At 39.9% G+C, this 17,008-nt stretch overlaps 2 protein-coding genes and 1 long non-coding RNA gene across 7 annotated transcripts in view; 1 reads left to right on the top strand and 2 right to left on the bottom strand.

Annotated features, from left to right (window-relative positions):
- Positions 1-6,946, bottom strand: part of ocrl (OCRL inositol polyphosphate-5-phosphatase) — an 18,405-nt gene extending 11,459 nt beyond the window's left edge. For 4 of the 5 annotated variants that reach the window (XM_008326419.3, XM_025063095.1, XM_017039440.2 and 1 more), the window contains exons 1-6: positions 6,570-6,946; positions 4,586-4,665; positions 1,389-1,480; positions 1,046-1,084; positions 798-911; positions 210-383 (exon numbers count right to left, since the gene is read on the bottom strand). In XM_008326419.3, coding sequence (XP_008324641.1) covers positions 210-383; positions 798-911; positions 1,046-1,084; positions 1,389-1,480; positions 4,586-4,665; positions 6,570-6,611 — 541 coding nt within the window. In that variant the 5' untranslated portion in view covers positions 6,612-6,946. The remainder of the gene's footprint in view (positions 1-209; positions 384-797; positions 912-1,045; positions 1,085-1,388; positions 1,481-4,585; positions 4,666-6,569) is intronic. The other variant, XM_025063096.1, reaches the window with a different exon arrangement.
- Positions 6,947-7,283: 337 nt separating this feature from the next.
- Positions 7,284-11,757, bottom strand: LOC103390533 (aryl-hydrocarbon-interacting protein-like 1). The gene is made up of 6 exons (XM_025063091.1): positions 10,815-11,757; positions 10,403-10,579; positions 9,728-9,869; positions 8,850-9,295; positions 8,099-8,240; positions 7,284-7,947 (listed from the first exon to the last, which is right to left on the bottom strand). The coding sequence occupies exons 1-6, from the start codon at positions 10,968-10,970 to the stop codon at positions 7,553-7,555; spliced, it is 1,458 nt and encodes a 485-aa protein (XP_024918859.1). The 5' UTR covers positions 10,971-11,757; the 3' UTR covers positions 7,284-7,552.
- Positions 11,758-14,651: 2,894 nt separating this feature from the next.
- LOC112488156 (uncharacterized) lies at positions 14,652-15,423 on the top strand. The gene is made up of 2 exons (XR_003051945.1): positions 14,652-14,983; positions 15,082-15,423. It is a non-coding gene; the product is annotated as an uncharacterized LOC112488156 (long non-coding RNA).
- Positions 15,424-17,008: the final 1,585 nt, after the last annotated feature.

The following is a 17,008-nucleotide window of genomic DNA, read 5'->3' as shown; positions in this document are numbered from 1 at the left end:
ATACATACATATAGACATATATACATACAGTATATATATATATATATATACACATATATAGACATATATAAACACACATATGTGTATATAATGTAAATATAGGTAAACATTGTTACTGGTCACTATGTGCAGTTATAAATATGTGTATAAAGATGATAACATTTGACAAAATTAACATTTACACAGTGTGTGTGTGTGTCTGTCGTTACCTGTCTGATGGGCTGTACCGCTGTTGGTGACAGGAAGTGCACTGGCAGATTTTGACTGGTGAAGCCCAGAATTTGAGTTTAGGGTCTTGTTGATTCTCTGCGGTGGAACAGGGACCGGAGTTCTCTGAGGTGTTGGAGCCGCCATCACTCTTAGTTTCGCTGCTTTGGATGTAGCTGTAAACACAAGTAACCAGAGACAAGGCCCCCCATGGGCTGTTTTGAAGAAACGTTGTTACGTGGCAGGAAGAGCGCTGTGCTCGCTGATTCCCTTTGATTCTACTCTAAAGATAAAAGGCAGACAACAACTTGAGCTAAAAGACACAGGAGGAGGGTTTCTTTTTCTTCTGTTTTTATGGCAGTTGGCACCAGGCACCGCAATGGAAATTCAAACAATTAAGAAATACAGGTATTAGTGATTTGATTGGTAACAGAACAGCTGGGTTTAAAGACTAGTCCACTGGAAAATTAGGTATTGTCTAAGTCTTTTCTTTAGAGACAGAAGAAAAGATTGTGCAGTGTAATTCCGCCTCTAAATAAATATTACATCACAGAATAAATATTTAAACATCGTGGACATGGGAGTCTCACCTTGTTCCTGCGCACTTTTCACCTGAGCCAGGAAGGTCTGACTGCGCTCATCGTCAAGCAGCTCCAGCAGCAGCACGGGAGATTTTTCACCCTTGATTCGAATCCTGACAAAAGCTGCAGAGTCACCCGGAAAGACACAAACGCGTGACACTTCTTGGGATTTTCCTCAACAACAGACGTCCCGAAAAACCGCTGCACACTTTCTGACAAAGGCTTTGTTTTCGGAAATCTCATTGTGGTTTACCTACCATCTACGGAGAAGTTGATGAGAAGAGCCTCTTCAGCATCTGAAATCAGAGGAAGAACACTCTCAAACCAGGACAGAGTCTTCTACGGCCATAAAGCTCAGGCGTCATAAATTATTTCCACAGCCTTCATCTCTTTTTCATATTCATAATTTGAACTGTTTAAATTGGCTCAGTTTAACAAAACTGTTTGCTTTTTGGCAAACTCGAGTCATTACCTGTAGACTTACATCTGGGGAAAAAAAAACATTTCTAAATAAGAAATCGTCGCTACGAAAATATACAGCGCCAACTGTGAAGCAGTTTATTAAATACAAGCCATTGCAGGGAGAAAACTGTCACATACCTCGTATGATTTCAAAGCTGCTATTGATTGGAATGGAGAGCTGAGCCACTGGACGAGACACAACAGCATCAGGAGTCGCCAACACGCACAACCTGAAACAATTTAAAAAAAAAAAAAAAAAGAAAATTAAAACATTATTCAACTCTGAGTTTTAACTAACTTACAATAATATTAGAAAATATATTCAGAAAATATTCAGAAAAAAAATAAACCGCTGAGTCGAACCTCAGACTTTTCCTTGTTTGTTGACAAGGTTTTTTTTAAAGTTCACCCTGATAGTCCTACCTATGTAACAGGAAGTACTGGGTAGTGGAGCCAAACAACTACAGGACTTTTAACGTCTTGGCTCCTGCCATATAAGTCAATTCCAAACAAACAAACAAACAATCAAACACACATCCACACACCCCTTATTCCTTTGCAGGGATGTGCTGGAGCCAATCCCAGCTGTCAATGGGCAAATGCAGGGCACACCCTGGACATGTGGCCCCATTTGACACTCAATCCTGGTATATAAAATACTATTCATGTATTCATGTAACCTTACATTTCACTGAAGAATACAGAGCAGCAAATCTGCGATTCTACTGTCAAAGCTCAGATCATCTCATATTACAATCCCTACCACTATAAATATCAAATGCACCACTCCTTAACTACACTTCCTGTTCCTTTCAGATATCACAAGCAATGGCTTCTCATCACTGCACAACAGAGCTGCATGAGCGCAAAGAGGGGTTTGTACTTCGTAGTACAGAGCGGGCAACAGACAGATTTCTGACCTTAGCGGGGATAAAAAAATAAATTAATGTGGTAGGGCATCATCCTGGAGGTAAATGCCACCAGCACCAGACGCACCAGTATCCACGTCCAGCCTGAAAAACAATTGTTCTTTAAAAAAAAAAACGAAAAGTCAAAAAGTGTCTCATGGATCTTTTCCAGATCTCAATCGGCGAATCCCCGCGGTGGACCTTGGTACTAGCAGTTTATCATTTAAGAGGACCATGGTTTATTAACCACGAGTGAGTCATCAACATCACAACTTCAAAGCATTTGGCAGAGAAGGGTCAGGCTGTTGGGCCTTGATAAGAGCTTCGAATGAATAGGAAAGGAAAAGCAAAAGCAGCAGCTAAAGAAATAGAACAGCTCATTTATTTATCTCCAAGTCAAAAAATAATACTTTTTATTTTATTTTAACAGCCTTCACCTAAACAAGAAAAACACATTTTAGTTAGATTGTGCTACCAGTTCCTATCAGTAGTAGCGCATCGTCGCGTAAATGCCTCCGCCCTCTCGCTTGTGTAGATTAACCAATTACAATGTCAAACCAAGGTGAACTCAGCATTAGGGCTATTTGGCAAAACGTTTACCTACAGTGAGACTAAAACGTCACAGTGCTAAACTGCAAACATGATGTAGGAGACAAAGATAATTCAGGCTTAGAAAACATCAAAAATGGATGTTGACTATGTAGTTATCCATTATTTGTGACTGATGCCTCTTTACTTCTATGTTGGATTTTTTTTTTTTTTTTTACGTAAGATTATGCAGCAGCAGTTTTTATTTCAAGGACTAATATACGTATCTTAGACCACAGGATAAAAACACTAGCCCATTCATGACATATTTGCTGATCGTCCTCTATCAGAGATGCTCTGAGTTTGCCCCCAGGTCCTTACACGACACGACACTATGAGCTGAAGCCTTTGTCCACGTGAATCGCATCACCATCTAAAACTGAGCAGAGGAGCTGTGAGCTCTAGGAATAACCGCAACCCGTTTCACGAACCAAACCGACGCTAATGGTGTAACCAGTCATTAGTTACGATTTACGACAAGACATGTCACATTCGAGACGAATCCCGTAACACAACACACATAAATCCATGACAGAAAACAAAACAAGTCAAAGTTCAACTATCTCCTGCGTCTCGACCATCTTGTCATCTGATAGATGTTCATCTCTCATTCACAAAAGCTTTGCCGTTGTAACAATGGGTGTTAAACTGCGAATTGTCATCCGGGTCACATGCGAATCACAGAGCTGTTCCAGCAATCATGTGAGCAACTACATCACAAGTTGTTGACGATGGGAGATGTTCTCTTTGCCGTAGTTGAAGCAATAATAGACTTCAGATTTTTTAGGTCAATTTTACGCAAGTTTCGAATGTCCCAGGCAACACATGTTTTTTTTTTATTGATATTGTTATTATTTTATCAATCTATTGTCTACTGTCTCCTTGAAAGAAACTGGAGCGAAGAGGCTAAAAACTACCAGCTCTGCAGTTATGAAAATCTTTCTTAAACTGACCACAAAAACACAAACATCTACCGAACCCCATTGGTCCCCATCACAAAACATTTCCAATCATCAATTAAATTCACCTAACACATCTGAAACATATTGAAAAAAACAATCAGGAACGATTCAGAGGTTGATAAAAGTTTGAAAAAAAAACAAAAAACAAACCTTTCACACAACCTCAGGAAAAATTAATTCATTTCTTTGTAACTCAATCTGTACTGAGACCTAGATTCAGTAGGCGCTAATACATGAGATCATACCCATCTGACAACTAGATCTGACAAATACAGCAATTTCAGTTTATACGTTGCCCACCGAGTAAATAAGTTAAGAAAGAAAACTGTAATTTTTTTGGATCCCCAAACCCCGGTCCGTGGACAGGTAATAGTCCCTAATGGGAAAAAATGTATTTTATTTTTACTAATTGACTTCATTGAAAGAGAATCCACTCACTATTTACTTTCTTCATTTAAAGATTTGCCCATATTTAAAAAATAATGTCATTGAAACCGCAATACTAACAGAAAAAAAATGTTATCTAGAAAATTTAATGGTCCTTTATGATAATTCGACAACTGGTCCTTGGTACAAAAAAGGTTGGGGACCTTTTTTTTTATTTAATCAAAAGTTTGTCAGTAAAAACTATTAAAAGAACTTTATAATTAATTAGTCCTAATACATATTATTTCCACAGGGTGAACCAACATTTCTGAAATGAGAGTTTAAGTAGAAACACAAGAAAAGCGTAGGTGTTCTTAACTAATCAGGCCATCAAACAGACTAAGGAAGTAACCAAGAAACAACAGGTGAGAGACGGAGAGAAAGACAACCCTGCTGTCCCGCTGTCAAAGTAAAGATTGTTTTTTCTTTTTAGTTGCTGTTTGATACTTACAAAAACTCTCCACTGCGTTCGATGAGTGACAGCAGCCTGGGCTCTTTTTGACCTGACCTCAGCTCCTGCCCTCTCACAGTGTGAGAAGAACAATCAAGGAAACATAAGTATTGAGGAGGACAAAGACTCTCACAAAACACATCGGTAAAAAATTTTTCATCAAACTCGGAAAAAAACAAAACAAAAAAAAAAGATTTTGGTAAAAAAATTTTCGTCAAAAAAAAAAACAAGATTTAGTGATTTAGTGAAAAAACTTAAACACTAAAAGAGTAAAAACAAAAAAACAAAACTCGTGACTGGTTCAAAAATTACGTAAAAACAGACAGTATGTAACTCCTCTGTTTAACAGCCTTAATGGATAACGTCACTCGCAATACCTGGAACAAACTGCTATCCTGGGCACTGATGAGTTTTAACCCAGAAAAGTTCAAACTTTGCTAGTGGGGCAAGCGGACTTGAGTCCAGAAGGTTGCAGGTTCAAAACCACCAGTCCCAGTTACCGCTGTGATGGCACCGTCCCCACACACTGCTTACGGCCTTGTCAGCACCCTTGGCAAGGTCATCAACGGTATCCTCAGAGATGGCCTTGTCAGCAAGGTCATCAACGGTATCCTCAGAGACACAGCAGCCATCAAAGCCAATATCATGGAGATGACCCTTAGACTTACCAACATGGCATCTTATCTTGCATCCTGTTTCCACTACTGGCGTATGAGGTAATGTCAACAGTGGAAACCATGAAAAGGAAGGTCAACAGCTACCTTCAGAGGGCTTGGAAACAACAAGCTCCATCGCCCTCGAGTTGGCTGTACCCATAGCTGGACTACAAAGCACTTCTTGAACAACTGTCCGATGGTTGATCGAGATAGGGGAGCGATACTACTGCTGGAGACACGACCACCTCCGGCACAATAAACAAAACACAGCAAGCCTGCCACCAGAGAAGCATCTTCTTTGTCAAAGTAAAGTAGAAAATCAGTCCCATCCTCTATGCTGCTATTGACTGGGTGCTGATAGTAGATCTTGGCAGGCAGCTCAGGTTTCAAAATCACACTGTAACACGTCGATGCTTCTCTCTGCCTTCAAAGAACACGTGCTTCAAATTAAACTCACAGTTCGTGGCACCATGAGCTGGTGAAACACTGCAGGGTGGCAGGCTTAATGGTTTCACTGTGAACCGGTTGAAGTGGTCTGCAGAGAGTTGGCTGCACACTCACTTTATAAGACCTATGCACAGTCGGGAATCACAGCTAGGTGATAAAGTAGCCATCAAGGCTGCAATGGAAGAAGCTGAAAAAGCCAGTAGACGACTTTGGCTTAGGAGGATAAACATTGCGGGTCTGTGCTGCTGGGACACAGACAAGAGCCAGACCTGAAACAACGATGATCTCAGGAGTGTCGCTGGAGATGTCTCCAAGTGCATCGCAACCTTTAACTCGTTTGCGTTCACTCATAATGCAGGAAATCCATGGAGGAGGAATAAATTTAAATTTTCCATGTTTACTTAATTGTTGATCTATTTTCCAGTCTTTCCAGATCATTGAAAAACCAATAAATATGAATTTATGACACCAACATTCTTATCTATACAGATCATAAAATGATAATCTACTACACTGGAACAATGATATAATAAAACAAAAACAAAAAAACAGCTATATGAAGAGCTCTAACATGAGCTAAATTCTAATCTATTAATTCCTTTTAGATTTATAACAGGGGTTGCACCCTCAGTAGCCACAATTTCTATTTCTCACAATAAATATTTCTACCAAATATCAACCCCGTGTGTTAAAGAAAAAAAGACAGTGAAATAAATCATACTCGTGTAGTGGGAATGACTTGGAGGATTACTTTGGCATCGTTTCCGGCTTGAATTTAAAGAAATCTTGGCAAAAGTTAAACAATGATTAGACTAGATGAGAAGATGAAGCAAAGCAAAATCAAAACATATTCATAAATATGCTGAACATGAAAAGGATATCGCCAAGCACTGCTCTTCTTTTATCCCCAAGGATGAATCCATTCCAAAGGACAGTTTACTAGAGTTATGGAAAAGCCGTTTACTTTCCACTGACCTCCACCTGGTGAAGCTACACCAGCGGTGGCCCCTCAGCCGCTGCTAACGCCCGTTAGCCTCTTAGCTCGTTCTCAACTGACTTCCTTAAACGGAAACCTCTATCCCTTCCGGTCAGTGAACGTCCCTTTGTCGCCAGTCTCCAGATAAACAACTGCCGCTTCGTTACGGTCACTGTCAGCAGCAGGTTACATATTTATCGGCAGAAACGGTTCCTTACTGAGCCTCAGTTTGACATCAACTTCAGTTTGACTTAATTTCCGGCAAAGCAGTGACACTTCCTTCTTCTGATTCGGACGCGTTTCCGGTATGCCGGACGGTGGCCGTCGTAATGCTGCTCTCTACTGCCACAAAAGGAAACTTTTTATTTAGGATATGTTAAACTTTTTTTTCTGGAAACAGTGAGGAGACCGAACAACAGATTTTTTTTGCTTTTAATTGTTAAGACAAAAAAAAAAATAAAAATAATAATAATAATACATTTTATTTCTATACATATTATAGGCGCCTTTCTGTCAATGTTACAGTTTAACATCTCTGTCACTCCACGTCATTATTTAAAACCATCACACCGTATCTCTATTAATTATATATATTTAAATAACAAACTAACATTACTCCTAATTGATTGTGTGAGATAAAAATGTTGAAATATTCACATTTTCGTTTCTGTTCAATCAATTATGTTCCCTTGGATTTTCTTTGTTTACGTGTTTTTGTTGTTTACATTGTTTTTTTTTTTTTCTGGTATATCTTCCATGTATCTTCCATTTATGTTATCATCAGAAATGAATAAATTGGACATAACATTCTAATAGACTGCTTTGTCTTGCAATGTTTTTTGTATGTATGAATTTATGTTTTGTATTATGTTATATATATATAATGTTTTATACTTTCTCATCCTGCTTTTCTCCACAATCTTTGATTTTCTCTTCCTCAGATTCATCTTCGGCACCAGTCTGATTCTTTGCCTTTTCTCCTTCTGTGATCATTTTCTCTTCTGCATTTTCATCCACCTCATTTTGTTTTGTCTCATTTTTGGCTTCAGCATTAGTTTTGCTTCCTCCGGGTCCCCATCTGTCCTGTGTCAGATCCCAGTATGTCTTTTTTTGGCTGGTGTGCATCGAGCGAACGCGCTCTCCTAATGACTTGAGCTCCTGACGGACCAGAGGTTTGAACTTTGGATCCAATTTCTCCAACCTTTCAAAGTCACGACGAGCTTCATCTTGGTGGCACAGGGCAGCATGAGCTTGTGCTCGCTGATACAAGGCCTTTAAGTTTCCTACAGAAAAAAAAAAATAATGTAGAAACAAAAGGAAATGATACAGATCAGAAATACTAGGGAGATGAAAATGGAACCAAAACTACATTTAGGAGGAAAGAAAAGAGCATAAAAAGTATGACTCTCAAACTCAGTGATGATAAACACAAACCTTTGTGTTTCCTAAGCACTTTGTTCATCAGCTCCACCACCTCCTGGTTCTCCTTCATCTCCAGTTTACACTGACTGAGGTTCAATATCAGAGGAAGACCTACTTTCTCCAGAGACTCCCAGTCTTCTCCCTGCTCACCTGCCTGTGGGAACGCAGAGGGAAGACACAGACAGATGACATGATCGTGCTGTAGAGAGTGATGACACATATGGATTCAGGTGGAGGACACAGAAAAGAGGGTACGCAGATGGCTGTGTGAGAGAAAAGGAAGTGCTAAAGAGGTCTGAAGAGAAGGTTACAAATAAAGAGAAAGCGAGGCGAAAGTGAAGCCGAGACACAGATGAATTTGGATGGTTTCATTTGGATAAGGATTAAAATATGATTTACATATAAGGACGTTTGAACGATGTGTCAAAATAATTTTATTTTTATCAGTAGTAGCAACTTCTTTATTGGCACCTACGAGGTATTTTCACAGATTAATTTGATTAAAAATAAAGGCCTCCTGCAATATTATTATTATTGTTATTATTATTATCATCAGATGTTTTAATTTTTTACATATCATTTTACACCACCTTCAACCAATCAGTTTTTTTGCCAGTGTCTTGGACAGTATGCTTCGTTATGTTTACTTCATTCATTCCAGCCACACTCCCCTGCAATGGCAATAATTCTGTCCACAAGGGGGGGACATGACAGAAAAAAATTAAGAACCACTGAATTAACCCTGTGTTGTTGATGGTAATACCTTTTTCTGAAGAAACTCCACATATTCTAAGGCTTCACCAAATTTCTCAGAAGCCTCTTGGAATTGTTTTTCTTTGATGAGGAAGTTTCCCTCTTTTTGAAGAATCATCACCAGTCTCAGCATCTGCTGCCAGTCTTTTCCCTCTGTTTTCGAAGACTCAACTCGTGTTTCTCTGATCGTTCCTTCATCCGCAGCTTCATCACCTCCTTCACCTTCCTCCTCATCATCAGGTCTGCTGCCCTTCCTCTCCAGTTTGTTCCAGAATTGTTCCTTCTCCTCCCAGTATTTCTCTTTCATTCGCTCTGACAACAACTTCAGCTCCTTCCTGACCAGAGAGGCCAAAGTGATATCCAGCTGAGCCACCATGTTGAAATCCTGACGCGCTTCTTTTTCGTTCCACACAGCAGCATGAGCTTTAGCCCTTTTGTAATAAGCTTTTACGCAGTCTGAGGTAGGAGAAACCACATAAAAGACAACAGGGGCTCAGGGTTGTCTCAGAAACACAATTACAAGAGGCAGACGTTTAAAAAAATGACACTGAACAAACATCTATTATTCTACTACTGTAACACAACAACAACTACCATATTTTCCTGACAATAAGTCGCACTTTTTTTTTCATCCTTTGGCTGGGTTTGCGACTTATACTCAAGTGCGACTTAAATATATAAAATATATATACCTAAAATATATAATTTCACGTTTGTTATCTTCACTCTAACAGCCACAAGAGGGCACTCTAGGCTTGTGTACCAGTATCTGCTACTCCTGTACCACCAAGAATTCACATACTGTTATCTTCTTATCATCTTACTAAATCAATAACTCCGCCTCTCAAAGTCGAGCTTTTAGCTTCGAAACAGGTTGAAAATCCTCACCTTTGTGTTTGTGTAGCAGCTCAGTGGTGACCTCCACCACCTCATAATACTCCTCCAGCTCCAACAAACACTGGCAGTAATTCAGCTGCAGAGGAACAATCATCCGACCGAGGCTGATGTAGTCAACATCACCAGGCATCTCCTGAACACGTGAAGAAAAAAGAGAAGGGTCTTAATATTGAGACACAGAATTTTTTCTCTTTTTTTTTTAGGAGCAGGCATTTTATTGTAACTCAATAAAACTCTGAAATCAGTCCTAAAAAGGTGAAGTACACCACGGATAATTCCACATGTGGTGACCAAGAGCCATTCACACTCATATCTATGGTTAATTTAGGGTTAAAAATTAACCTAAATCTCCAATTTGGATGTGTTTTTTTTTTGCTGAGCAAGCTGGGGTGCAACAAAAAACTCGTTCAACTCCATAAAGAAGGATCATTAGTAAGAGCCTGTGCTCCTATGCGGCCTAAAGAGTTTGTTATTGTCAATTTATTTAGTTGTGTTCCAATGCATAAAGAAAAAAAACCCAATAATAAGAAATTGTTGAGAGAAAAATAAAGAAATACATACATCTTCAATAAAAGTTAAAGCCACATTGCAATCGCATTTTATATTTTCGGTTGTGATCATTCGATTTATGTATTTACAGTTGACTCCTATTTGGTCAGGACTCACTCTGGACTGGACCGTTTTCAGCAGCAGAACTGCCTCCTTGTATTTACTGGCCGCTTCTCTGAACTGCCTCTGTCTGACCAGAGCGTTTCCCTGCATGTGAAGAAGCGGTACCGTCGTTAGCTTCTCATCCTTCTCCATCATCCACGACTCTCTGTGGTAGGACATTGGATCTCCGACCTGGAGGAAAAAAAACAACCAACATTCAATGCACAAAATATAGAATTATTGGTTTTTTTTTTCTTCTTTTTTTTTTTTTGGTCCTGTACTGCTCTAGATGTAGAATCTTCCTTCAGATAGACCGCAACCGTGTGCATTTTCAAGTGTAAGCTTTGGATATAAAGTGATTATATGTTATGAGATTTTTTTTTTCTAGCAAGTACAACTGTCTAACTTTGTTTTTTTTTGTTTTTACCTGCAGCAGCTCCATGATGAAGATGAGTGGTTGAGGATTTTTCATCAGCTCATCCAGATCAGAGAATCCAGTTGAATGATAATGAAAGAGGTTTCCCATTCCACACATGTGTCTCTGACCCTCCAAGGGGTCTTTTCCTTCAGCTATTAACCTCATGCCTTTGGACACGATGGGATACAAACCAGTGTGCTAAAAATGTTGATGAAAATAAAATAAAAAAAAAAAAGATTATTTCACTTCTAGTACGAGAAAGAAAAACATTGGTTGTACATTATTTTCCTTGTCATGAAAACGTAGCCGATAACAAAAACAATAACAAGCAATGCATGGAAACAGAAGCGAATAAAACTTGAACCACATTAAAAAGCTGAGATTGGCTGTGATCCGCTGACGTTTCTTCCACCAGATTTCGCATAAGTTTGGATTCTCACTCGTTTCTCCCAGCGTTGTATTTTGTGCTTAGTGCAAATAAATTGTTTTAACAAATGTTCTTTTGTGTTCCTCAATGTGAAAGTGAGACAAAACAATTCAAATCTCTTCCACTAGATGGGAGCAGATAGCTCCAAAAAAACTAAAGAAACTCTTGGCTCGTAGGTGAGATGTCCTTAATATAGTTAGTGTAAGTCTTTTTTAAATTGAAATGCACCAATGGTGGAAAGGCTCTCCTCACTTTCTGTTCAGGGTTTACTATTCCGCAGAGAGTTCAACTTTTCTTTATTTTTTACTTTTTATTGTTCTTCTTCTTATTATTATTATCATTATGTCGTATTGTCTAACATGATTCCAGTGTTCGTGGGTCTTTTCGTCAAACTTTTTTTTTTTTCATTTGTCCTATGTCTTTTGTTCATGAGAAGCAAATATAACCGTCTGTGATCATTTTCCCGCTCTTTCCCCTCACAGAGGTGTGTCACCTATTCAGCACTCCCACTGCCTTACCTGTTTTACCTTTCCTTGAAGTTCCTTGAATAAGGGAGGAGTTAGTATGTATCGTTTATACCAGGTTTATAAAAGGTGACACGAGTGAGACTTATCACAGAGACACAACACAGGTCAGTGTGATTACAACTTCTAGCTAAAGGAATGGATGTCCATGTTAATTATATCAATGTCTATGGGGACATGATTACATACATAGGCATAGGCATGGACAAAGACAGGGACATGAAAATAGACGATAACAATGATATAGAAGACATGGAAATAGACGATAACAATGATATAGAAGACATGGAAATAGACGATAACAATCAAACTTTTTTTTTTTTCATTTGTCCTATGTCTTTTGTTCATGAGAAGAAAATATAATTGTCTGTGATCATTTTCCCGCTCGTGTGTCACCTATTCAGCACTCCCACTGCCTTACCTGTTTTACCTTTCCTTGAAGTTCCTTGAATAAGGGAGGAGTTAGTATGTATCGTTTATACCAGGTTTATAAAAGGTGACACGAGTGAGACTTATCACAGAGACACAACACAGGTCAGTGTGATTACAACTTCTAGCTAAAGGAATGGATGTCCATGTTAATTATATCAATGTCTATGGGAACATGATTACATACATGGGCATAGACATGGACAAAGACAGGGACATGAAAATAGACGATAACAATGATATAGAAGACATGGAAATAGACGATAACAATGATATAGAAGACATGGAAATAGATGATAACAACGATCCATGGGTTGCCAGCCCGCGCCTCCATGCCGCATATGGCTCTTTCGTCCTTCTGTTGGACTTTGGAAAATAACGAGTATTTAATTAAATTTTTATATTTATATTTGTATATATATTTTATTCTATTATTATTATTTGTTCTTTTTTAAATATAATTATAAATTGAAGATGATAATCTTGTAACATAATTTTGGCGCTCGAAATTTGGCGCCACATATCTTTAGGTGGCGCCAAATTTATATCATGGAAAAGAAAGTTCCTGTAGTAAAACAGAACGTCATCTGCTTTCACTGCTGAAGAGACCGGTCCGTTCTTGCGAAGAATCGAAAATGAAGTAATATTGAAAACCTTTCTATACCGGACAAACGTGTTCGAACTATGGGTTGCCATTCTCGACACTTACATGAACATGAGGGGCATGTATTTGGCAATCTTCGGATCTACATACATACTGTACGTGAGCAGGTCTCCCACGTGAACTATGGGGCATACAATGCACGATTTCTGAAACTCTTGTCGTTGATACCATCACACACGATAAGAGTGATGTACGGACGGAGTTCACGATTTATCACACACGATAAGAGTGATGTACGGACGGAGTTCACGATTTATCACACACGATAAGAGTGATGTACGGACGGAGTTCACGATTTATCACACACGATAAGAGTGATGTACGGACGGAGTTCACGATTTATGTATTCACACTGTACGGTCCGATCATCGAACACGACCAGAGAGCTCACACTGTGCGGGTGAAAACGGCACGTCGACCTCTGCAGACTGTCCTGTCTATTGAGAGTTTTCAATAAAGATTTATTTGAAAGCTCCGACGCCGGTTATTAGCAACATGCTATTCAAAATGAAGAAGACCGCCATTATGATTGCTGCGATACTGTGCACTGAAAATTCGAAAAAGAAGAGGCGTCGGCGCATCTGGAGTCGGAGATGGCTCAATAAACGTGGACAATACGTTTATTGTGGACAGTGCCACTGACACCGCGCATTATCACTATCACTTTGCGCAGGCGCACTGAGGGAGAAATGCTGTGGTCCGCTCGGGGCTCTGCTTACACTGTGCAAAGGAATTTGTCGGCCGACCAAAATTTCTGATGTCAGAAATTCTTCCGAACGTCCATCGATAATCGGCCATCGTTATACCCTGTACGGAAAAACACGAACGACGAAACGGGAAATCAGGCCGAGCGTCGCCAGGTCGTGCGTCTCAAAAATCGGGTCGTGTATGCCCGCCCTTACAGTGAAGAGGAAGATGACGTCGACCTCTGCAGACTGTCCTTTCTATTGACAGTTTTCAATAAAGATTTATTTGAAAGCTCCGACGCCGGTCATTAGCAACATGCTATTCAAAAAGAAGAAGACCGCCATTATGATTGCTGCGATACTGTGCACTGAAAATTCGAAAAAGAAGAGGCGTCGGCGCATCTGGAGTCGGAGATGGCTCAATAAACGTGGACAATACGTTTATTGTGGACAGTGCCACTGACACCGCGCATTATCACTATCACTTTGCGCAGGCGCACTGAGGGAGAAATGCTGTGGTCCGCTCGGGGCTCTGCTTACACTGTGCAAAGGAATTTGTCGGCCGACCAAAATTTCTGATGTCAGAAATTCTTCCGAACGTCCATCGATAATCGGCCATCGTTATACCCTGTACGGAAAAACACGAACGACGAAACGGGAAATCAGGCCGAGCGTCGCCAGGTCGTGCGTCTCAAAAATCGGGTCGTGTATGCCCGCCCTTACAGTGAAGAGGAAGATGACGTCGACCTCTGCAGACTGTCCTTTCTATTGACAGTTTTCAATAAAGATTTATTTGAAAGCTCCGACGCCGGTCATTAGCAACATGCTATTCAAAAAGAAGAAGACCGCCATTATGATTGCTGCGATACTGTGCACTGAAAATTCGAAAAAGAAGAGGCGTCGGCGCATCTGGAGTCGGAGATGGCTCAATAAACGTGGACAATACGTTTATTGTGGACAGTGCCACTGACACCGCGCATTATCACTATCACTTTGCGCAGGCGCACTGAGGGAGAAATGCTGTGGTCCGCTCGGGGCTCTGCTTACACTGTGCAAAGGAATTTGTCGGCCGACCAAAATTTCTGATGTCAGAAATTCTTCCGAACGTCCATCGATAATCGGCCATCGTTATACCCTGTACGGAAAAACACGAACGACGAAACGGGAAATCAGGCCGAGCGTCGCCAGGTCGTGCGTCTCAAAAATCGGGTCGTGTATGCCCGCCCTTACAGTGAAGAGGAAGATGACGTCGACCTCTGCAGACTGTCCTTTCTATTGAGAGTTTTCAACAAAGATTTATTTGAAAGCTCCGCGGCGGTTATTAGCGACGTGCTATTCCAAATGAAGAAGGCCGCCATTATGATTGCTGCGATACTCTGCGCTGAAAATTCGAAAAGGAAGAGGCGTCGGCGCATCTGGAGTCGGAGATGGCTCAATAAACGTGGACAGTACGTTTGTTGTTTATTTATTATTTATTACGTTTATTGTGGACAGTACCACTAACACCGCATCATTCTTACTATCACTATGCTTCCACCCTGCAAAGGAATTTGTCGGTCGACCAAAATTTCTGATGTCAGAAATTCTTCCGACCGTCCATCGATCATCGGCCATCGTTACACCCTGTACACTGCACGGAAAAACAGCCCCGACGAAACGGGAAATCGGGCCGAGCGTCGCCAGGTCGTGCGTCTCAGAAATCGGGTCAAAAACGGACTAAAATCATGAAGATGACGTCTACCCCTGCTGATTGTCCTTTCTATTAAGAATGTTCAATAAAGATTTATTTAAAAACTCTAACGCTGGTTATTAGCGACATGCTATTCAAAAAGTTGAAAATTAGCCAGACAACGTATATATTGCGGTATTTATTAACACAATAATACAGCGTGTTAATGTAAAAGTCACAATTAAACATATGAGTTACATAAAAATATTATGTAATTACCTGAAAAAGAATTGTTCAGAACAGACTTTGTAATGCCTTTTGCTTGGATCTGGGTTGAAATTAGCACGGTCAATACGTGAAAGCCATAGCATCCTTCTTTCTGTCGAAATATCCTCCGTCTCCATTCCCAAATCGGTTACACAATACAGGTATTTACCATTACCGGTGTTCTTTTGTGTATTTAATCTTTCTGCCTGCACCGATCTAATATGACTAATATTAGACTGTATGTAACATAATATTAGACTATAATGATATAAAATTATCATTATATTAATGTAATATTAGACTATAATATTCTCACAGAGTCGTTAAAAAATTCACGTGACACGGATCTCTTTTGCTCTCATTCATCTTCACATTGTGGTGTGTTTTTCTTTCTTTCAGGTTTTCACTTGGTTTTAATTGCTTATGGCATTTTGTGTACTTTGTAGACTTTGTCAGTAGAAGCAAACCATGTTGCCTTCAGTTTACTGTCCGCAGCCTTCTTTACAGCGCCCACAATAGGGCTAAAGCGCCACCTGCTCTAAAACGAATGAAATGATTCGTTCACGACTGGTTTATTTTACTGTTCGAGAGTCAAGGATCCGAGCCAGTAAGAAGAGTCGGTCTTCCCATCACTAAGGGTAAGTACAGATTTTCTACAGACCAGAGATCAGGGTCCACTACCCAATCGGAGTGTCAGAAAATCCCTCCCCAGCCAAGAACCCTCACAAGCCCGCAAAGCACGCATTTCATATTTGTATAGCATGGAATTTGTGCACAACTAATTTTCCTCTTAGTGCTCTTAATGAATAATAATTCTTAGGGATCGGGACTAAAGTCGTAAAGTGTATGCCCGCCCTTACAGTGAAGATGAAGATGACGTCGACCCCTGCAGACTATCAACCATGTGCCAAAAATGTATTTGTTACATGCAGAATTAAAATTCTTTGTCAAAATTCTGTCAGCAGTTCATTGATTTCATAAATGCAACACACTATAGTTGTTTTATACACAGTGTATAACACAGCTGTAAGTGTAAGATGTACAACTACAGCTGTGTTGCCCTCATATAAGGTTTATATAAGGCTTTTAATTTTTTTGTGGCTCCAGACAGATTTTTTGTTTATTTGTTTTCTTGGTCCAGTATGGCTAAGAACATTTTGGGTTGCCAACCCCTGATATAGACAGTGTCATGGATATGGACAACGATATAAAATACATGGAAATAGACTAGCCATGGGCATGGACATGGGCAAGCTTAGGCAGAAATTAGGGAGAGAAAGAGTGAGAGAATGAGAGCAAGGGGGAAGAATGGAGAGGCCATTTAATGAGATCCGGTTATGTTTCATTCCTTAAATAAAACCACTGAGCAAACAGCGACTACATATGAAGTCTCAACTGAGCACAGATTTTGCTTCATTCCGGTGGAGCAGGAAATACTGTTGCATGACTATAACGATCACGACACTGTAAAATAATTCTCGCAGACTCGTTTCATTTGTCGCCTGACAGACAGCTCGGGTCTCTTGCTCTCATTCAT

This window comes from Cynoglossus semilaevis, chromosome 15, assembly GCF_000523025.1.
Source record: "Cynoglossus semilaevis isolate Cse_v1.0 chromosome 15, Cse_v1.0, whole genome shotgun sequence".
Taxonomy (NCBI): domain Eukaryota; kingdom Metazoa; phylum Chordata; class Actinopteri; order Pleuronectiformes; family Cynoglossidae; genus Cynoglossus; species Cynoglossus semilaevis.
The sequence above is the reverse complement of the archived record's forward strand: the minus strand, read 5'-3'. Positions and strand labels throughout refer to the sequence as shown.